Raw genomic sequence first — 23315 nt, forward strand, 5'->3', positions numbered from 1 at the left:
GATTGATTTTCAGGGTGAAAACCTTCCTTTTCATACCTTGAAGAAGAAGTTAGTGGTCCAGGAGTGGGACTGAAGGTGGGTAGAGCAAGGTCTTACCCTTTCATGATCTGACTCCGGCCGCATGGGAGTTCTAAAGGAAGATGCCGGTGATTTGGTGCCTACCTACAGACTGGAGGCTCAGTCTGTAGGTAGGCACCACATCAGTCTCTGGCGTCCCTGGCAGCGTTGTCCTCAGGTGGAATATCCACTGCCCGCGTGCCCTTCTGCGAGCAGCTTCAGCCAGAACAACCTGTTCCTCTCGGGCCCTCCTCTCTTCCTCAGAAGAAACTGCCTTCTCTCAGCCTGTTCCCTCTCTGACCTCGCTCTTCTGCCACGCAGTAAGGCTTCTGCTGCTGTCACTCCTCAGCTGACCCACAAAATGTACCATAGCATCAGACAAAAGTGAACAAAATCCATTATCACACCAGAGCTGCATGGATACACCACCATACTAATCACCCAGCTATGCACTGAAACGGCCTTCGGACAGGCGCTTTAAGTTAACTCCTGCCCTGACCCAGGTGCTAAAAAACCCGCACTAACTGTTCCCCCTGCTGGCGCAGCTCCCTGCTTTGCCTGTTAATAGATAATTTCCTCCTTTACATGCCATTTGCATGCACTCATGCTAAAACTGCCACGGGTTTTTGAATGGTTTGTGTGCATTTTTCTGCGCTAAACGCGTTATTACATAACATGCGTAAGGTTAACTTGGACAACAATGTGCAATTATGAGCACAAAAACCTGCGGCAGGATTAGCACTGCTTATTACATTGGCTCCTTTGTGGTTTAGGGAGCATCCAACAGGGAGCATCCGGTATTTCTCACACCTGGCACCAGATAATACCAAATTCTTTACTTGTCACAGTGGTCATGTGCTATAAATGTTCTTTTTAGCAGCTACATGCTATGAAATGTCTGCTTTTTTAAAACTCCTATTTACCAAAGTCTGTTAAAATTGTGTGAACAAGCATTTTGTTTTTATTTCTGTTTATTGGCTGTGAGGGAGTATATAAGAAACTCCCCAAGGACACTTTAAAGGACCAGCCACAGCTATCTGGTCCAGTCCTCCTTAAGTCCAAAGGCAGCAAGGGATTCTGGGGCCTAGCATAAGAAGCATAACTGGGAACTCTCCAGATCTGGCCCGCAGACTCCGGAATTCTAAAAGAATTACCGGGTCTCCGGGCCAATACCGGAAACCTCCGGGTGCTGCAGCAAAACCAATCTGCTTGGACCCGGAAAGAAGAAAGGAAGGTCATTGGACTTGCACGGCTGAAAAAGGAGGAACTCGACAGTGATTTCTATCATCTCCGGACCTTTTTAACTATTAAGTTTGCTTCCTCGTGACACCACCTGCTCCTGGCACAGCCTGATTCCTGTATCCAGCCGCTTGCCCGCCCCATCCTGTTTGCCTTGGCCAATCGACATTGCGATTTCCTGCCCGTGCATCAAACGAGGAGTAAGAAACAGGCAGCGTCCACTTCCGCAGCACAGGAGGAGAAGGAAGAGGCAGCTGCTGCTCCAGGAGCCCAAGATAGAGTCTGCTGTTGCTAGTGTGCTTTGAAAGGGGGAGAGAGAGAATGAATGAGCATGTCTGTGAGAGTGAGCGGGTGTGTATTTGTGTAGAAAGAAGAGATCTGAGAGTGTATGTGTATGTTGGTGAGTAGGAGAGGGCTGAGTGCAAGTGAGCATGGGTGTGAAAGTGAGTGGACGTGTGTGTATAGAAGAGGGAGAGACGTGAGTGAGTGTGTGTGTGTGTGTGTTGTGGGAGAATGGTAATCTCGGGGTGACTGGAAGTCAAAAGTTCCCAGGTATGATAAGAAGGCAGGGCCCAGAAGGGTGGAGGAGGCCCCAAGGAGAAAGCAGGAAGCCAGCCCTTGCAGAACTACATACATTTGATTGATTGTTAACAGAAGGGACTGCTGAGGTATGCAACCTTTTTGCTGTACTTTTGTTTTTGCCAGTAAATAAAGCCTTTTCTTTGTTTGAAACCAGTCAGAGTTTGGTCTCACGTTGTACTCCTGACTGTTTTCCAACCTGTGGCCTCTCCTGAGCAACCGCTTTGGCATTATAGATAGAATTACAGCACAACAATGTCAAATGATTTGTTCACAGAATAGTACATGCTTGTTCCTGAACATGCTTTATAGCATCACTCAGTTACTGCGGTTGAAAAGCTGTGCCCCTGAATATACATTGTAACTTAGCTGGATTAGTTCTAACTGGCTAAGTTACTTACACGGCCAGCTTTGAATATCTACGCCTTTATTTCTAGTCTCTTGCAGCCAATAAGCCTATCTTTACACAATCCAAAAAGTTGTGAACTAAGGTACCAGGGCATTCCCCACAGTGAAGATTCCAGTCAGTCATCCCATTTTGAATTCTCAATATTGGTCTATAAAGGACCCATGTAGAGTTTTAAATTTCAACTCTTGCATAATACCAAATAAGTCATTTTAATGCTTGTTATTAGGTCCAGGTGAGTAATGCAATTTACAAAATCCCACATCCATGATTGGTAACTTCCATGCATTACCAGCCACGGGATTGCACGTTGGCAGCCACCTGGTCTGCAGTGTAAACTGGAGCAGCTAGCCGTGAATGACAACTGCTCTGCCCAATGGCATGCACCCTATCCTTCCCCAGTGTGAAACCCCCATTAAGTAGATCCCTCCTTCCATACCACCCCTCCCCCAACATATACTACACACACATTCCTCCCACAACTCCCCCATACCCTTTTAAAGCCTCTTGATTCTTATCAAACAGAAGCGATACCTAATTGGTCCTGTCCTGCCGGTGCCAGAATTCAAAATGGCACCGATTGTCCAAGGTTCCCCTTTGCCCTTCATATGTGGGAAAGAGGAGAGCCTCAGGTTAGCTGGTGCCATTTTGAATTTTGGCATTGGAAAGGCAAGAATGATTGGGCGTTCCTCCTGCATGGTGGTATCTTGGCCATTCAAAAACATTAAAGGAAGAGACAGATCTTGTGTGAGGGGGAACATTTCTTTCCTTCCAATGGGGTGCAGCTGCCAGGGGGGTCATCTGTTGAAGAGGTGGGAGGGGAATCCCTGGATTAGGTTAGTATTGGGGGGTGAAAGAGGATGCCTGTTCCAGGGGTAGGGGGAGGTAATATGGGTCTAGCTAGCCTGGTTTTCATTGCAGCCTGGAAAGAGGTCCTGAGATCACTGGCAAGTACATATAGCCCTCTAGTGTTCTCAGGGAAAGTTAGTTACACTTTTTAAGGTATAGTAGGTAATTTTCAGAGGCTTAACACATTGTTAGACATATCATGATCACAACAATGTCAATAAAATGAGCTGCTTTGCTTGCAGTGCTACTCATTAGTATTTTCTGCAAGTTGCCATCTATCTTTCAGTAACACAGAATTATACATTCCCAATAATGCATATTAACACGTTACTAATGTGCATTGAGTGCCAGATTCAGGGCTCAATGCATGTTAATTAGGGATGTGAATCGTTTTTCAACGATTAAAATTATCGTCCGATAATGTTTATATCGTCTTAAATCGTTATAGAACACGATACAATAGAAATTCTAACGATTTATCGTTAAAAATCGTTAAATCGTGTTAGTGCGCACTAACTCGACTTAGTGCGCACTAACTCCCCGTTAGTGCGCACTAACTCGATTTAGTGCGCACTAACTGAAAATGATACAAATAAACACTTTCCAGGTCACTGAAGGTCAGTTAGGAATGAATATGTGTTCCTATTGGCTGGCTGCCCTCTTATCTATTGATATTACCAAGGTTACCACTGAGGTGATGGTTGGGGGGATGGGAAATGGAACTGGAAACTAACGAACACCAACAGAAAATGAAACAAAGTGTTCACACTTCCCAGGTCAGTAAAGGTCACTTAGGAATGAATATGTATGTATGTATTCCTATTGGCTGGCTGTGCTCTTATCTATTGATGTTACCAATATGGTTGGGGGGATGTGAAATGGAAACAGTTGGAAGCTTGACAAAAAAAGTAATGTAATGATCAGCACTCACGTGACTAGAACTTGTTTGTTTATTATTTTTGTTAGCAGGCACCTGAAATGCTAGTGCATGTTGAATTTGCCAATCACTGTGCATTTTAGAAAGGTGGTCCTGGCTGGAACTGTACACAGTTCAAATATATGTAATTGATTGTTGGTAAGTGTATTTTTTAAGTAGCCACACTGGCACCAGTATGTTTACTTTTCCTCCTACTTAACTCACTAGCTCAGCTTTGTAAGAAGGGCTTCTCTGCTTGTGTGTTGTTTTTGTTTGGTGTGAGGAGAGCAGAAACATCAGATCTTTATTCAATCTACTACAGTCATCTCTTACAGTGCCCTATCCCTATTAATACCAGGAGTGTTGTGATCTTCCTGCACACAGTGCCCTAACCCTGATACCAGTCTGAGACAGCTCCCTCCCTGCATTACTAGTGAGAGGCTGGCTTCACAGACAGGGGGGAGCTGCCTGACCCTCACTCCTGACTTCCCCCATGTCCCAGCTAGTGAATGGTGTGTGGGTGAGGGGGGGGGGGGAGGATGGTGAAGTCTGAGACAGCTCCCTCCCTGCATTACTAGTGAGAGGCTGGCTTCACAGACAGGGGGGAGCTGCCTGACCCTCACTCCTCCGGGGTATTGTGATCTTCCTGCACACAGTGCCCTATCCCTGATACCAGGGGTGTTGTGATCTTCCTGCATGCAGTGCCCTATCCCTATTAATACCAGGAGTGTTGTGATCTTCCTGCATGCAGTGCCCTATCCCTATTAATACCAGGAGTGTTGTGATCTTCCTGCATGCAGTGCCCTATCCCTGATATCGGGATGTGTGCAAGAAGATCACAACACCCCCGGTATCAGGAATAGGGCACTGTGTGCAGGAAGATCACAACACCCCCAGTATCAGGAATAGGGCACTGTGTGCAGGAAGATCACAACACCCCTGGTATTAGGGATAGGGCACTGTGTGCAGGAAGATCACAACACTCCTGGTATTAATAGGGATAGGGCACTGTGTGCAGGAAGATCACAATACCCCTGGTATCAGGGTTAGGGCACAAGTTCTAGTCACATTGACTGATCACATTACTTGTTTTGTCAAGCTACCAACTGTTTCCATTTCCCATCCCCCATATACTGTCAGTAGGAAACTTGGTAACATGAATAAATAAGAGGGCAGCCAATAGGAATACATATTCATTCCTAAACTGACCTTAACTGACCTGAAAAGTGTCAAATTGTATCATTTTCAGTTAGTGCGCACTAACTCCCGTTAGTGCGCACTAACTCGAGTTAGTGCGCACTAATCGGAAAAAACGATTTTTAACGATTTTTTAACTAAAAAATCGTGCCTAAGACGATTTTCTTGCCCTGCCACACGATTTCTATCGTTAAGACGATATGGAAAACGATTCACATCCCTAATGTTAATGCACACTAGTAAATAGGCCCCTTAGTTTCCTTATGGATAAGAACATAAAGAAGTTAGATTTGGGAAATATCGGGGGGGGGGATACATTTTTGTAGAATAGAAAACCTTGTTTTTGGTCTGCTGTTGTGACATTTAATTGATCCAGCCTCTTGTTCCTTTTTATTGCTGCTTTACTCAGGAACCGTTTCTTATAAAAAATGATAAAAAGGAAATAATGTTGATTTCCTGTGACAAAAATGTCATAGGCTGCCCATATTTATTTAGTTGCATCTGACTTAGCAATTAAAGCTATGGTGCAGTGTTCAGTGATTGTTTGTTGACGTCTAAGTCTTGCAGTAGAAGGTCCAATCTCTATCATAACATTGGCATGTTAATTTCTTTCACATGTTTCATTATACAGACACAGTGCTTTGCAGGTATTGATCATCTATCATTTTTATTGAGTACTGAAAACTTCAATTTAGAATATGCCTTGATTTTCTAAAGGCAAATGTGTGACATTCAAGCAGTAGTCCCGGGATCAATCACAATGACTTGGAAACTCATGTACATATTAACAAAGAGAGATTATTTTTTCAGTTATATTTGTTGGCAGTTTTCAAGGAAAGGTAGCTAGTGAAAGAAAATAGGTTGACGTTTCCACAAGATTTATTTAGTCTTTGTATTTACTTTTCATAGCAGCTGATTTTTTTTTCCTGATTTGCAGCACAATTAAACTTTTTTTTTTTTAATTTGAGGCAGGGAAAACACATTTTAATAAGATGACTCTATGGGGGTGGGGGGGTAAACAGTGTAAGTTACAGCAGTAAAATAGCCCTGAGAAAATGGCAGGTGGTGTCTCAGTCTCCCTCTGCTTCCAGGTATCAGTTGGTCATTAGCAGTGACTCCCTGCTGGGGTCAGAATCCCTAATAAACAGAAGTGAAGGGAGGAGAGCAGGTAAACCTTGCTGGCATCTTTCCAAGTTCTCAGTTCATTTATCCTAAACCTTGTGTTTTCTAAAGCAGAGCCTCTCCTCTGCTTTAGAAAACAAGTGTTGTTGCCTAGTAGAGGTGGGGAAGCCAGACAATTGGAGAGATGAGTTGAAGCACGGTCAAGCAGAGGAGCCTCCTTGAGTCTAGGAGCCAAGCATGAGCCATGCTGCATTGGTTAGCATGGGAAAAAAGACAGCAGGCATGTTCACTAAATTTATGGTCAACTTGTTTCCAGCACTTTTACATCTCTGATTGGAATAATCCACTCTCTCTCACTGCTTATTCCATCTTTTCTCGATCTTGAGAACTGTTATCTCGCCTCTTCTTATCTTGTATGTTGAATAACGCTATAGAAGTGATTAATAGTAGTAGCAGTAGTTCTTTCATTTCTTCAGTGACTCATTTTTGCCCTCTCATACTTTCTTCCATGTGCCTGTCTAAGCCCCATACTATTCTCTTCTCCCAGCTTATCTCACCATCCTTCTTTCTCTAACCCAGTGTTTCTTCCTGGCCAGTCATTGAGCTTTTCTCCTTCTTCCCCAGTCAGACTGGTCTTCTTCTCCCTTCCCCCTCCCTTATTTCTTTTCTTCTACCTCAGCCTGCTTCTTTCCTTCCCTTTCACTGTCTCCTATTCCCTCCCTTTGATGTAGGTATCCATGACATGGCTAAGATGGTTAATTTTTCCCTTGAATCAGAGCCTCGTGGGATTGAAACTCAGATAAGCTGAGTTCATGTGCTGTTGTTTTCTGGTCTCTTGTATAACAGGGTTGTGGTTTTTTTTGTATGTGGGATAATGATATAAACCAGTGGTTTCCAAACCTGTCCTGGAGGAACCTCAGCCACTCAGGTTCTCAGGATATTCACAATGGATATGCATGAGATAAATTTGCATGTATTGCCCCATAACATGCAAATTTTATCTCATGCATATTCATTGTGGATATCCTGAATACCTGACTGGCTGGGGGTCAGGTTTGGGAAACTCTGATTTAAGCAAATTACTTGTTAGATATGTAGAATTTAATTGTTGTGACTGTTCACTTTTTCATTTATTTTCATATCCCCTTTATTGAGCTGTGATCAGAGAACATATTGTGTAACAGAGAATTCTTTCAACAGGAGTTTTTGTTGTGTGCTATTATAATGTTACATAATGCATGCTTGTCTGGGGGGTTTATAACCTTTTGCTCCACCATTGTGTTAGTTTTGTTATATAACCCCAGTGTCATCTGGAAAGGTTCTTTTATCAACTGTGGTATTTCCTCGAGTGACCAGGGATGTCCTCTCTCATAAGATCTTGAAGAGGTCCAGAGATTTATACAATAAAACTTACATATTAATTCTAATAAAGGTAAAACGCAACCTATTGTGCTTTCTTTTAAATAAGGCTCTGTTCTACCTTGTGTATTATTTATAGTAGAATAACACATTTAATAGTAAAATATGAATTATGATGTCAGATTTTCTAAAGGATGTAATTTCAGATTGCATGGCCTTATTGAAATTCAATAAAATTGTTTTGTATGGTTAGGATGGGCTGACACCTCTTCATTGTGGAGCAAGAAGTGGCCATGGGCAGGTTGTGGAAATGCTGCTTGATCGAGGTGCACCTGTTCTTTCTAAAACAAAGGTATTTACTGCCATTATATGGACTGAATATTCACACAGCATCCTCTGAGATTTTTTTTTTAAACTTTGTTTTTATTGATTATAAACATTTATCAAATATGAACATATCTGAAAAAAAAAGAAATTAGGCAAGATACAAATACAAAGAAAAAAGAAACAAACAAAAATAAGAAAATCACATCATTTGTACCATCCATGTTAGACCACTATGTGAAGAAGGGGGAGGGGGGATAAGGAAGAGCCCTAGGGGCAGAGGGCCAAAAAAAACAATGTAAATGTAAGAATCAGGGGCATCTGAACAAAAACCAATGCTTTATTATACAGTCACGCCGGAAGCAAAGAAGGCTGAGAGATAACATTACATCTAGCTTCCAGGAATTCTGTCAACCGAGCAGGATCAAAAAATAGATGTTTAGTATCATTCAAATTAACTAAACATTTACAAGGATGCCTCATAACACAGATTGCCCCCAAAGACAAGACCCCCAGGTCTCAAGGCCAAAAACAGCTTCCTACGGTCCTGGGTAGCTTTAGCTAGATCCGGGAAGATCCACACTTTCTGACCCTTAAAAGGGGTTTCTCGATGACAAAAGAAAAGGGGGAAGGAGAGTATCTCGGTCTTCTGGGGAAAACAAATGCCATTAATAAAGCAGCTCTTGAAGACATAGTTTCATCAGAGTTATCCAGAAAATCAGACAAATTAGGAGAGGCTTGCTCCACCTCATGTGGCTTCTTCTTAGAAATAGGGAGATGATAAATCTTAGATAAAGGCGATAAAGCATCTTCTGGAATCCCAGTAGCTGTTTCATAAATGATCTGAATATCTCAATTGGAGAGCTTAAAGGAAAATTTAATACACGCAGATTCAAATATCTAAGAGTTCTCCAAATGTTCCATATGCCTAGAGGACACTGATAAGTCTTTAATGATGTTGGTTTGAACTTCCTTCACATGTTCCACCAGTTTTTCAACGTCATTTAATCTCTTTTCATAATGTCTCATACATATGTTGCTCTTGATTCTGAAATTTAGCATGAATATCCATAGTCAATACCGCTAATGATGAGAGTGACTTTTCTATAATAGCTAGCATAGACCACAGATTATCTAACGATACCGAAGAAGGTTTAACCAAGTTAATTCTGACCTTTAACGTCGAGATGGCTTCTTGAACCACCTGTGAACAAACTGAATTGCCACCATCGGTTGAGAGCACCTCCATGGAAGTTGGCATCTCAGCATATCCATCTAGTCCCCAGGAAGAGAGGAGAAGCAGTGAACTGGCCCGCTGTAGACCTGCTGCAGCGTGCAGCAGAGAAATGCTGACTGATGACACAGTTGAGGTGCCAGAGCTATCAATATGCTCTGGTGTATCTTCAGCCTCAGCAGCAGTGAATCCTGGGGAGCGAGGCTTGCTACAAATATCTAGGCTGAGTGATACCTCAGCCACCAGTGGGCTGGATGCCCCTGAACCTCTGAAATATTTTAGAGAGCTTAAATAATTTAACTGACCTCCATATTATTTGTAGAATTTGTCAGCAGATATTGCACTGTACTAGTATATATCTGGAAACTTCTACAAACATGTAAAGTTATTTACCAAGCACCTTCAATATGCACAGAACTGTACCTAAGTAAAGAATATGGAAGGTGGGAGAAAAGAAATTATATTTTCCACACAGCAAACATCAAAGATAAAGCCAGGCCTCAAAAGAATTTATGGTCTATGGTTTAATAAGGCACTGGTGAAATATCAGTGTTGTACATGTTTCTGATATAAGTTGATTTAAAATGTTTATTTTTCTAATATTATAGTAAAATCTTTTCAGATTTCAAAAAATAGGAAAAGGGAGTACTGAATTAAACTGTAAAAATAATAATAATAATTTGACCAAGGAAGGGAAATTAAGCTAACAACTTAAAACAGTTATCAGTCTAATAAAGTTGTCACCTCTGTCCAGCTGCTTTGTTAGTTCTTTTAATAAAATAAATACTTTTTTTGAAAGTAAATGCAACAGATGGTGGTGGTAGGGTGGGGTTTGAAAATGTTGGATATGGAATAAGAAGCATGAGAATAAAATACATATGTGCCTAGTTTATGAATACCTATACCCCTATTTTTCATATTTATGCCCCTGTTTTTTTAGGAGTGTATATATATATATATATATTTTAATTTGTTTATTTATTTTTATGTGTCATAGATTATTTTCCTGTTTTGTTTCTATTTCTTGAAAATTGCGATATGAAACAATTCCCTGAAACAAAGCATGTGGCAAAACTCACCAAGATAAATTAGTCTGTGTATCAGATTATGGTCATCAGCCCATGGGCATTCTTGTGAACATTACATTATTATTATTATTTCTGCATGCCATGACTGTAGTTATACAAGAGTCTTCCTACATGATTGTTTTTCATTTACAGACATATGCAGGTTTTGATATGTATATTCCACAGCTAAAATGTTGCTGAAATCTCCAAACAGTATATTTTCTGTAATTTCCTTGAGGGATCATAATTCTAATCATTTTAGGGGGTTCTTTTGGATAGAGAGGGGAGTGGCAGTTGTCATTTCAAGAACAGAATGACGGAGTTCATTGAAAAGGTTTGCATGATTGCCTATCCTGCTCTACAGCTTTCTTGCATATTACTTTACAGAATGGTTTGTCTCCATTGCACATGGCAACGCAGGGGGATCATCTAAACTGTGTGCAGCTGCTTCTTCAACACAATGTACCTGTTGATGATGTCACTAACGACTATTTGACTGCACTGCATGTCGCTGCCCACTGTGGCCATTTCAAAGTAGCCAAGGTTCTTCTGGACAAGAAGGCTAATCCTAATGCCAAAGCACTTGTGAGTATATTATGGGTTATTCACTCAGAAGCACTTCTTACTGCTGTGCATTCAGACAGTTCTCTTCAACATTTAAAGGCCAAATGTTCTAAAGGTTTTCCCCATTTTGTTGCTATGGGGAAAGCTCTTAGTAAATAGGCCCCTTAGGGCCTTATTTAAAAAAGGATATTTAACCATTCTGTACCTATTGGGAAAAAAAAATGTTATCGAATAAGGCCCATAGTATTGGAGTTTATTTTGTGGCTCAATCTGATCCAGCCTAATTTGTCTAAAACCAATACTTTTAAATGAAACTCCAGTAATCCTGCTTTGATAACATGAATAGTGTTTCTTGAATTTACTGACAAATGACAAGGGCTTTGTATCGTACTCTGACATAATTCAAGCTATTTCTGCCAGAGCGAGGGAAATATTTGCCCTTGACAAGTTAGTGTTTGTCTAACTTGGTAGGCAAGATGGGATATATATATAAATATTAATTATATTAAAGATTGTACCGCATTAAGCAAACATTTACAAGGGATTAAGGAACGATAAACCTCTGAAATAAAGATTAAGGAAAACTGTGCTCAGAAACTGACTGTGATATTCTCTAAAGGGGGTCATTTTAAAAGCGTTCTGTGGGGGGAGGGGCAGCCAAAATTGGCACTTATGTGCCTATTGAATGGTTTAATCAAATAAGCACATGAGTATACTTGTGTAAGTTGCACTTTCCGAAGAAGGTGTGCTTATACAAGTGAATGTGTGCATGCAGGGGCAGATTTTAAAAGGTGCATGCGCTTCCCGGTGTGCACACATGGACACACTGATTTTGTAACATGTGTGCGCATGCACGTGCGCCAAATTTTATAATCCGCATGAGCGGGCGGTACGCACGGGGGGGGGCTAATTTTGTAAAAGTACATGTGGAAAAAGATCGGGTCCCTCCAATTAAGGAGCGGACTGGGAAGGAACCTTTCAACCCACCTAACTGACCTTCCTCCCTCTTCCCCTCTCCTCCCCGTCCCCTATCCCTATCCTATCTAACCCCAAATTTTTTATTTTACCTCTTGCTCCTCTTCAGGAGCAGTAGCAACTTGCGCACGCTGGCAGGCAAAGCAGCAAATGGCCGCTGTACCGGCTGCCTCCAGCCCCGCCCCTCCCCGCCCCCCGGACAGCCCCTTTCTCTAGGCCCCGGCACTTCTGCACGTAACGGGGGTTAATCGCATGACTGGGCCCCTTTGAAAATGCATGCGGTGTGCGCAAGGCCCAGCCACACACATAACCCCCGTTTTTTACGCACGTGGCTGTTTTAAAATTCAGCCAATACTTGGCCAGTTACCCAAGAATTTTGAAAGCAAACTTACCTGTGTACATTTTCTTTGAAAATGCTCGATAAAAGTCTGCATATACAGTGTACACTCAGGCTTTACTGCTATGCGGTCTGTTTGAAAATGACCCTCTCTATTTTGCAATGTGTATTTGTATGTTTGGATTAACTTGGTACACATAACTCAGAAGCACGTTTGGCTTTGATAAGGTTGTCAGTGATGATATAAACTGCTTTCATTATATTTCTCTTCAGCTCAAGTGCATATTGTGAAGACTTCTTATTTTTTTCAATAAGCATCATTCTAGTTTTGTTTTAAACTAAAGGAGCCTGCTTTGAGGGACAGGCTCTAAGTTGTGCAGGGTAGTACATAGCGGCGTAAGAGCTAATCAGCTGATTTATCATAATCAGCTCATAACAGGGGGTAGGAGTACAAGGCCATAGGTCCTCAGTTTGTGTCACAAAGAAAGGGTTATCTTTCGGGAGGGGGGGGGAGGGGATGACAACCTCTGAGCCCTGCAACTTTGGGAGTCTTTGCCCCACCACGATAATCCTGCCCATGCTGTCATGTTGCTAGACTCTCCTTTCCACTCAGCGCAACCTGGGTCCAAGTGAAATGCTACGGCTGCTGCCGCTGCTACCTCCTCCCCCTCTTAGGCAGCCTGTGGGGGGGGGGGGGGGAGGGGGCCACAGAACATTGTTCACGGCTGTTTCCCATGACCCACTGCAGCCACAAAGGCGAGACACAGCACTGCCCCCAGCTTTGGCCCAGTCAGCAGGAGAAAGTGGCCAGCAGTTTGGCCCTTCTATCCCCCTCCTCTCCCTCCCATGCCAATCTTATTACTGATTGGACCTGCACAGCAGGGAGAGGAACTCATGGCAGCAGAAGTGGCCAGAGGATGGCCAGAGGATGGATAGCTGAGTGTGTGGGGGGGGGGGGGGGGCTGGAGAGAGAGGAAGGCCCCTGGGAGGATGGAGTAGCAGCCTGGGAATGGGATAGTGGGGACAGATAGGATGAGTTTATAGAGGGCAGGAGTAAGAGAGGGAGATTGAGAGGTGAAGTTTGGCGGTAGAGCTGTGCCTTGAGTTTGGGAGAGAGGATCATATCGGTCCAACTGACTGAGATCAGTAGGTCAGGAGATGCCAGAGACCTTGGGTATGGAGTGGAGCCTCCTAACTTATGCAGGAAACTCCTCTTTCTTGGCGGGGAGGCCATTGTGACCAATTCACCCTGGTCCTCACACTCTCCTGGGGTCACCCCTGCGCAGGGAGAAGCACAGGGTTTTGGGCCCAGAAGCCCTGACTGACCTTTGGGGGTGAGGAGGGAGGGTATGGACACCCTGCGCGACGAGGCCCTTTCACTCTGTGACAGTGAGTGCATTAGCATGGCTCCACTGCTTTTAATGCTGGCATGCTGTGCATCTCATCATTTTCTAACATCAGGCGTTAAACTCCAATTTACCTGCCATGTTAAACCCGGCAAGCAAAGCACATTACCATGCCAGTATTAACATGGGTTAATACAGAAGACTTCTTTAATTTTATGAAAATTACTAATTTTCAATGGGGGTGAGTATTCAGCTATGGGGAGTCTGGCTAAGTTAAGATAAACTTATCCATTTAACTTGTACCAAATATTCAGTGGTGCAGGTGCACCTCTGAATACACCCAGCTATCTTAAAGTTAGCTTATCGACGTAACTTTAGGACTGCTCTGTGGTAGTCCTAATGTTAACCAGATTACGTATCCAAATATCTTTGAATATCATTGTTATCCCAGTTAGGTTACCCAGATAACTTTGCTGTGCCCCAAAATGATCCCAGACCACCCCTGATTTAACCGCTATGTTTTTAGCCTACTAACTACTTAGCCAGATAATTTTAGGGGGGGGGGGGGGGGGTTGAAACTGGTGGGATTTTCAAATCCCATGGTTTGTACAGCTAAGTCTGGAACTTAGCTGGACAAACCATGTAAATATGGACCTCTTTGCATAGCTTGCATTGCATACTTTTTGCCTGCAAACTGCACACTTTTCATAGAGAGTCCAGGTTGTTTGAAATGGAATCACAGAGTATTCCAGTAAAGAAGTGACTGCATCACAGTTAGGGACCTTCACCTTCAGTTTTTATTTTATTTTTTTCCTAGGAATGTCAAATGTTATAACAAAAAAAAAAATCATTGAGAAATGACTTATCCACTGAGTTTTCTCTTGTGTGTTATAACAGAATCTTTTTTCCACTGATTATTTTGGTTGTAACATTGAAATTCCGCGGAAAAATAAAAGAAACACTGAAAACTAATGTCCCAGAATCATAGTATAAGCAATCAGAAATACAATTCTCCATCAGTCTTCCTCTTAACGTTTTACAGTATTGCCAAGTTTTGACAAGATAATCTGTTTTCATGGAATTATTTTTGACTAATTCAGATATGAATTGTTGTTTCTATCCTGTGGGGTCCATTATTGCAAAACATTGACCTGCAGATGGATTTAGATCCGTCTTTATTCTGAGATAGAATTGCAATGTCAAAATGCTCTTTTTCTCAACAGAATGGTTTTACACCTCTTCATATTGCCTGCAAAAAGAACCGTGTAAAGGTCATGGATCTGCTGCTGAAACATGGAGCATCTATTCAAGCACTTACAGAAGTAAGACAAGTTCTTTGTGCATAGACTTTTCTTGTTGGGGAGCATGGGTCTTACGGAGCTACCATATGTATCATCCTATTGGCACATCTGTGTCACTCTGCATTATTCACCCACTCTGCATCTTATTAATACGAGCCCATTTTTTTTTTTCTGAAATTTGACAGATTGGGTAAAAAGTCAAGACTGCCAGGTTTCAGAAAATGTGGTTTTGAAAAAAGTTGAGATGGATTGGGGAGACATGGTAAAATATACAACTTGAAAAAACATTGTAATTTCAATTTTTGGCCTCCTCTTGTTTAAAATTGGGCTGGTATCTGTAAACCAAAATGTCCCTTTTTTTTTTTTAAAGCTGAACCCAAAGCACAGACTTTTGGTATTGTCAAAATGTAAATATATAGCATTGAACCATTCAGAATAGATTGCGAATGCCTGTTCTTGTGCCCAGAATGCATTTCCCTGCTCAGATTTACCTTAAATCTCACCTGCCACGTCACTTTCCATTTGCCAGAGTTATCCTTTTATAAAATCAGTGAGTTCGACAATGTATTTGCATTTTGACACAGTTTTGCATCATCTTTAAAACTGCTGCAAATTCTTTCCTCTACACATCATTAATACAAATTTTAAATAAATACCAATGTCGATGAGACCCCATTTATCGCATTATTTTGGTTAGAATAAGCACTTTTAATTATGATCCACAGGTGCCTCCTCTTCGGCTGATTTCTTTTTCATTTGCAAATGACATGATTAAACCCTGTCTTCTATGATTTGAATATCTCTCTTATTTTATTTTGTTTTTGTAATTTAAATTCCGGGTAAACTATTTTAATCATATTTCCCATACCAAATGTGCTGCTAGCATTTTCAAAAGAACCAGTAAGGTTATCTGGAAGGACCTTATAGACCTCCGTAGGCGTTTGTTAACCAGTCCCCCTCTCTTTCATGTTTTGTGGTATTCAGTATTTTCTCCTTAACTGATGTTAAGCTATTGTTGCTTGCTTTTAATGTTGATCCCTTTGGAATATGAGAACTGGATGTACCCATCACTAAAACTAAGGAACCTGCTCTGCCCTATTTGACTACTGAAGCATTAAGTACAGCAGTCATGCAGTAACTTTGTCATTTTCTCTAGTATCCTTGATTGAATTTAATCTGGACTTGGTGCCTTATAAACCTTTACATAGCCCCAATCATTATTTATGCACTTCTAGCTTATACAGACCTCACTGTTCCAGGTGTCTGGGTCTAGTAAGCTTGTCAGATTACTTTTACCATAAGTAATGAAAGCAACAAGACTGGAGTATGCATTATGCAAAATTTCCAAATGCATTCTTTACACTGAGCTCAAATTTCTAAAATATTTTTTTTTTTGTGTGAGAGAGAGACATGGAGAGATTGTGTATGTCATGTGTTTGTACAAGAATAAAACTTTGTTTTTTGTGTTTGATAGAGAAAGATTGATTATTTTGTATTTTGTTTGTGTATATGTGATAGAGAGACAGGAATTACAGGTAGTTCTTTGTGCAATAGGGAAGCTTTGTGTGTGTGAGAATAGGAAAGATGTTTGAGCATGTGTATTTGAGAGTTTGAATTTGTATTGGTGTGTATATATGTCAAAAAGGGACTGTGTGTGTGTGGGTGCAAGAAATTGAGTGAGGCGTGTCCTTGCTGTATTCCATCCATGTGCTTTTTCAACATATACATATAACTTTCTGTCAATTTACATGCAAAAGTTTGACAGCATCAGAAAAATGACATTTAAGTGGTCCCAGACTCTGTTGTATAGTTGACAGACATTTTTCCAGTGCTGTGAAATTTGTGTAACATAATCTTGAAAGTTAAAATCCAAGAGGATAACTTTCAAACATGCACGTAGTGGCATATATGCATGTATATGGCCATGAACAGTTCTACACAAATATTTTATATATGCATATTTCAAAAATACATGTATCACTACCCCACAACATACAGGTGTATCTAAGCTTATATGTGAATATATGCAAGGCATTGAAAGAGTATATATCAATTCATTGAATGCTCATATTTTTCCTGCCTTCTTTAAAAATGTATGTGCATATATTTTACATGCAAAAAATAAAGTATGACTTGCATAAATTGAGATTTACACGCCTAAGTCACTGTATTATAAAACATGAGCTTCAAGGAAATTTCTAGTTTTACCAATTAGCCCACCAGTTCGCCCACTCCTTCTCCAGGTCAATGAAAGCCTCCTGGTTCCTCAGTCTGAACTTCCCCTCCTGGTTCACTCAGACCTCCCACCCAGTCAGTACTATTCATATTCAATAAGCACATTTATTACCACTTACACCAGATAATTATCAGTGTATATTTATGAGAGTAAGTTGGCAAATCCATGTGTGTCAGTGTCTTTTAAAATAGCAACTTAGATTCTAAATCTTGTCCCCTCCCCTTTTTTAAGCACTTATGGGCCTCATTTTCCAAAGAGTTACCGCGCGCGATACGGCTGTACCGCCTGCGCTAAATTCGCGAACCGCGATAACAAGCATATATCGCGGTTCGCGAATGCAAATATGGAATAATGTATTCAGGGGGCGGAGTTGGGGCGGGGCAAATGTAAAGTAGGCAGGAGGTACCGCGTGGCGCGAAACCCGCGGCGGTTTTAGCGCGGACGTATCGCGTGGCGCGAACCCTGCGGCGGTGTTAGCGCGGCTCCTAACGCGGCCAATAACTACAACCCTTTCAAATGCGATACAGTCTATCGCGGCGCGCAGCGCGCTACTAGCGCGTTGAACGAAAATTTGCCAAACCAATCCCCATAGACCTACAAATGTAGAGCTGGCCAATAAAAAGGCCTGTTCTTAGTAGGTGAATCTGCTCCACACATCCACAGTGTATGGGGCAGGTGCAAGCCATGGCTGACCAGGCCCAACGCAGACGCAGACGCCAGGATGTTGGTCGACGTCGCCATCGTTACAGGCATAGGATCCATCTGCCACGAACCACATTGCTGGGAACGCCAGAGGATGTAGTCATCAGCAGATATCGCCTCAGCACTCGTGCCATCATGGAACTATATGGAGACATACGAGGTGCCCTTGAGGCCCGAACCCGAAGGAGCCGTGCCATCCCCGGCCTGACCAAACTCTTGGCCGCCCTGCATTTCACAGCAAGTGGCTCCTTCCAATCCACGGTAGCTGTCGTGGGTGGCATGTCACAGAGCACCTTTTCCCGGTGTCTGCACCAGGTCATTGCAGCTGTTATGGACCGCATGCCTCGCTACATAGCATTCCCACGCAACAGACAGGACCTGATGGACCTCAAGCGTGGTTTCTATGCCGTTGCCCACTTTCCAAATGTCATTGGAGCTATTGACTGCACCCATGTGGCCATCGTTCCACCCCGTGAAACGGAGGCAGCCTACCGCAACAGGAAGCAGTTCCACTCCCTCAACGTGCAAGTGGTGTGTGATGCTGGAATGCGGATCCTCTCGGTGATGTCCAGATTCCCGGGGTCAGCGCACGATGCCTTCGTACTCAGGCAATCAGCTCTGTATCGCAAATTCGAAGATGGCCTGTATGGCGATGGTTGGCTTGTAGGTAAGATCCACGTTAACATACATATCACATGTTTGCAAGGGTCATCTCTGTAATGGCACACAAAGGTGATGTAGACGCCTGTTGTGATGGAGTCACAGGTCCCCATCACAACAGACCTGAGTGGGACATTGTGTTACTGAAAGTGGCGTAATGGCTCAGGCACCCAACTATGTACCATTGGCTGCCAAGCACAAACTATGCAGTACGCCCTGTATGTGGCATGGCTTGCTCACCTCACCGCACAGGTGGACAGCCGACACATATTGGGTGGAGCCATGGCTACTGGCAGTGTGCAAGATGAATTGAGACCTGTCATGTGAGAGCAGCTCACATCCACAGGTGTTAGTGTGCCCCTGACGTTCCTGAGACCTTGCATGAACATCTCTACTCAGTTGTGCACATTGAGGGGCAGCCAGTTGACACCATGTATGTTGTTGGGTAGGCATACCGACAGAGAAGGTGTACCTGAGCACATATGTCAGTACACAATGACTGGAGTGCATACTGCATATGATTTCAACACAGGGACGTCAGGACAGTGGTGTAATGCACCAACCGCATACACAGAGCTGACATACATCTCACTGTTTAGGGGCCCTTCACGTGCTATAACGCCTAATAGCCACACACCAGCTGTGTGGCAAAGCAATCCTGACACCACACACATAAGGTGTAGGGGAACAGGAATGGGCTGCCTCGTGCCATCCGGTTCAACTGCATGTATTGAGCACATACATCCATGGGACAGAAACATAAGTATGTGTAATCTGTTCCCTATGTCATTGCTACAGGAGACGCAGCCTATGGATGCAGGCCCTGGCTGATGACCCCGATCCCCCAGCCTGCCACAGAACAACAGCTGGCCTATAATCGGTCCTTAACTGCTACCCGCATGGTCATCGAACGTACCATCGGCCTTTTGAAGAGCCGCTTCCGATGCTTGGACAAGAGTGGTGGAGCGCTACTGTATGCCCCCCACAAGGTTGCTCAAATAACCCTGCTTTGCTGTGTGTTCCATAATGTGGCTCTTCGCCATGGAATACCTGTGGCTATAGCCCCAGACCTCAGACCTGATCCCCCATGTGCGCGGGCACGACGGCATGACAACACACTCAGGGGCAGCCAGGTTCGGCAACACCTTATACAGACACACTTTTAAGGGTGGCATGGGGCAGACCCCTGCCCCAGACGGCCTGTTTGCCCACCGATGGGTTAGGAAATAGGTCAGTGTGCAGAGCTCCTGTCAGTCTGCTACGTGCTTCACCTGCTATGTGTGTCCACCCAACAACTGTGTGGGGTGCTGGCCTGCCACAGAGGATGGAGGCCTTAATAGGGTGGGGAAGCTCTGCCTCAAGCCTCTGCTGAGGTGCTGTATGTGTGATACCTATTCTGTGCCATTGGGCTAAGCACTTGCTACATACTCTGGGTTGCTGTGCAGTGCACCTCTGCCATCCAAGGTGTACCACACACCTGTGTCATTCCAGATATGGCACACATTATCTGATGGAGTTACCCAGCAACACAGTGCACCCCAGCAGCAAGGACGAGCTACCTGGCCATGCATGCTCCTGGAAGCAGCACACACACATGCTGTCAGTCCCCCTCATGATATAGATGGCCCCTGTTGGGACACACAGCCACCATTTAATGCAGGCCGGACATACTCCCGTCATGACATCTCACCTGAAGAAAGTGTCAGCAGTGCTGGCTGCACGGAGCTGTGGGCTGGGGCTACCCAGCCACCCTACGCATTCTTGCCTACAAAGGTGCTGGCCTGACTGTTGGCATGTGATGGGGAGGACAGCGTGTCAGGCAGGGCGAGAAAGCAATGGCTGACCCTATCATCTATGGGGACCCCAGACATGGCTGTTCATGCAGGCTTGGCCAGAACTCCACTATTATTTAACACCTAACAGTCAACACACCTCACCATAGATAGGACTATTAGCTACCCCTTACAATGTGATTATATATACTTATCGTGTTTTCCTTTTCATATGTTGCCTTCTTACTCCAAATTCCATATTCCGCTGTTACATGTAACAGCTTTTTCTGCACTATTGTTCAAGTGTAAGCTTATTTTGCACTCCTGTGTCATGTGAACCAGCATGATGGGACCATTGTCAGGAATGTTGGGATCTAACAAACTGAAATAAATAAGCACAATAAATAAAGGATTCCTCATACTGGAAGCATGTGTGGCTCATAACGTATGTAGGGTACAGTGGCCTGTCGCCCTCATACTGTACGGTATAATGGTACACAGGGCAGGAAGGTGACCGATTGGGCTGCGGATTGGTCTGCGCTCTGACCATAACCACGCCTCCCCCCCAGTCTGGCCACAAGATATGCCAACCCATCCCCCCCAGCTTGTGTGACTGGGACAGGTTGCTGTGTTGCCACTATCTGACAATGATGGTGCTGCCCACTGCAGCACCCCATACCAGGATGGCATCTCGGGGTACAGGTGGTACCTCGGCTCTGCATTACACACACACACCCCCCTCACCACCATCCACTCTTGCTTTGGCCCTCAAGCATGAGCCCATGCAGATGTACACCTGGAGCCTACAGGTACTGTACCTTATGAGGGTGCACCCGTCTGGCAGCACGTGAGCTGGCTGCACCCAGCGATGTCTTCCACAAGGGGATACAAGGAGGGCCAATGGTGCCATCAGCCCCTGCCATGGCTGGTCACAGTGTTCATATACCGCACACTTGGCCAAGCAAATGTGCATCCGTAACAATTGTGCCACCTGCTGCACCACAGTTGTATGGTCCTGGTTTCCACTAGCTGGGTATGCAGACATTAAACAGGCTGCACGGTACATGCTGTATGTTCTGACATGGCTACCTGTTGTTAATGAGGTGGAATGTGTCAGTGACACAAGATGTGCCTAAGGGTGTTGAAAAATACCATCACAGTGTTCAGTGTTGCACTTGGCCTCTGCCTCAGTGCATACACGGGCCACACAGTGCCATGGACATGGAGGCAACACCGTACACCATGTATGGCAAGCGTTCGACAGGTGACAGCTTCCTGATGTCCACGTACAGTGGAAAACCATCATTCATGGATTGTGTCCTCCATGGGTGCACCAACAGGGTCCTTAGTAATGCCATGAATACAGAACTGTGTGAGACCCAGTGATACAGATCTTCAGTATAATCTACTGAATTAGAACAGGACAACAATCATTCACATGCTGCAGAACCCCAGTGTACCTCCCTCCCTACAGGTGTGCTGGTCAGGCAGACGGTGACAGCTAACCAATGTGGCACACACATCATCATCAGTAGAACATTACTGTTTCCACATGCTGAATGACCTGTGGCACTGCCTGACAGGCCATATGTGTAGGAGACCCCCTTTACCTTGCTTCCCAAGTATGTGGTGCACAGGAGCTGGTGCACAGTGGTGGTACCAGTACTGCTAACTGCGCTGTGTGCAGGCATATAGGGAATAAGGGCCACACATGGACCTACATGTCCCTCCGCGTGACATAGATGCACCCATATTGGTACGTTGGGAGGGTAGGCGTCCCATCCACATGATGTCCCTCAAAAAAGGCTTGCAGGTACAGGAGCTTCACAACAGGGTTTGTGGCACAATGGGTGTGAGGTGCCTACATAACATGATGGTGACACAGGTCACACAGTCTGTGTATAATGTCTGCTGAAAATGATGTGTGAGCAACATTGTATACCTGTAACTGTCGCAACTGCACACCTGTAGGAAGGAAAGTCCACTGGGGTTCTGCAGCATGTGAATGATTGTTGTACTGTTGAGGGACAGTTATGTCTCACAAATATCTGTCACAACTGACCGATACCTCTGACTGCCCTGTACTGGTTAGCCAATCAACATGCCCTATCACCAAGGACAGTCCACCTTGGTGAGTGGCTGGCATATGTGTGTGTAGTGACCTAACATATGTGAGGACACAGTAGGACTCTGGACCACACAGTGTGGGCCATCAGATGGTGGGCCATGGGCACCATTGGAACAGGTAAGGGAGGAGCCATGCACACCCCACAGCTAGGAGATGGCACCAGAGGGATGTGTGCCACTATGGATGGGGACCCCTTGTTGCGATACCTGCACCTTTCAGAGCCACAAAATCCTACATGGGTGAGCAACAGTGACTGCACAACAGCAGTCACCACATCAGTGTGCACATGGACACCCGCTAAACACACTTAAGGGCTGTTAACCATACCTTACACCGCTTGCACCCTGTACACAGCTATGGCGATTGTGCATTAACATTGTTCCCCTCGCCGTACAACTGACAGCCCACTTAGCTGGCTGCTGACAGTCTGTGCAACTGCTGTCATACACAGCATGCAGATAGCAACATTACCCTTCCCCTGCCACACCTGTCAGGGGCCCACAACCTTAATGCTACATGCGTGCCTAGACGATGGTGTTCCTGGAACACAACCATGCTGCCATGGTGGGGATGTACAACGATGTATGGGATTGCACAGAGTACAGCTGGAAAGGCCTACACAGTATTGTATGCCAATGGTGCCTGGAAATGGAAAGTGTGCCTGCGCTACCACTATCATGGATGTCGTGCATGCCAACCTCCCAGTCAGTCACCCAGCAGTGGTGAAAGCAATCGCCCACTTACCTGCAGAGGTGAGAGACTACCTAGGAGCCATCGTCAGCTAGTACCTTATCATCAGTTAACCTTACTTACGTGGTGTGTGTAATGCCGAGATAGGTACAATACTGCACCCTGGTCAGATATCCATGTCTGGACTCTTCACCGACATCAGTGCATGACATGAGCAGTCCCATTGCAATCCACAGCTGGCCACCCCTTCCCCTT

General features: G+C 44.2%; 1 protein-coding gene across 2 annotated transcripts in view; it reads left to right on the forward strand.

Moving 5' to 3' along the window:
* ANK3 (ankyrin 3) overlaps nucleotides 1-23315 on the forward strand; it is a 1160209-nt gene that overhangs the window by 766278 nt on the left and 370616 nt on the right. For both annotated transcript variants that reach the window (XM_029609754.1, XM_029609755.1), the window contains 3 exons: nucleotides 7978-8076; nucleotides 10737-10934; nucleotides 14795-14893. In XM_029609754.1, the coding sequence (XP_029465614.1) occupies nucleotides 7978-8076; nucleotides 10737-10934; nucleotides 14795-14893 (396 nt within the window). The remainder of the gene's footprint in view (nucleotides 1-7977; nucleotides 8077-10736; nucleotides 10935-14794; nucleotides 14894-23315) is intronic.

This window comes from Rhinatrema bivittatum, chromosome 7 (genome assembly GCF_901001135.1).
Source record: "Rhinatrema bivittatum chromosome 7, aRhiBiv1.1, whole genome shotgun sequence".
NCBI lineage: Eukaryota > Metazoa > Chordata > Amphibia > Gymnophiona > Rhinatrematidae > Rhinatrema > Rhinatrema bivittatum.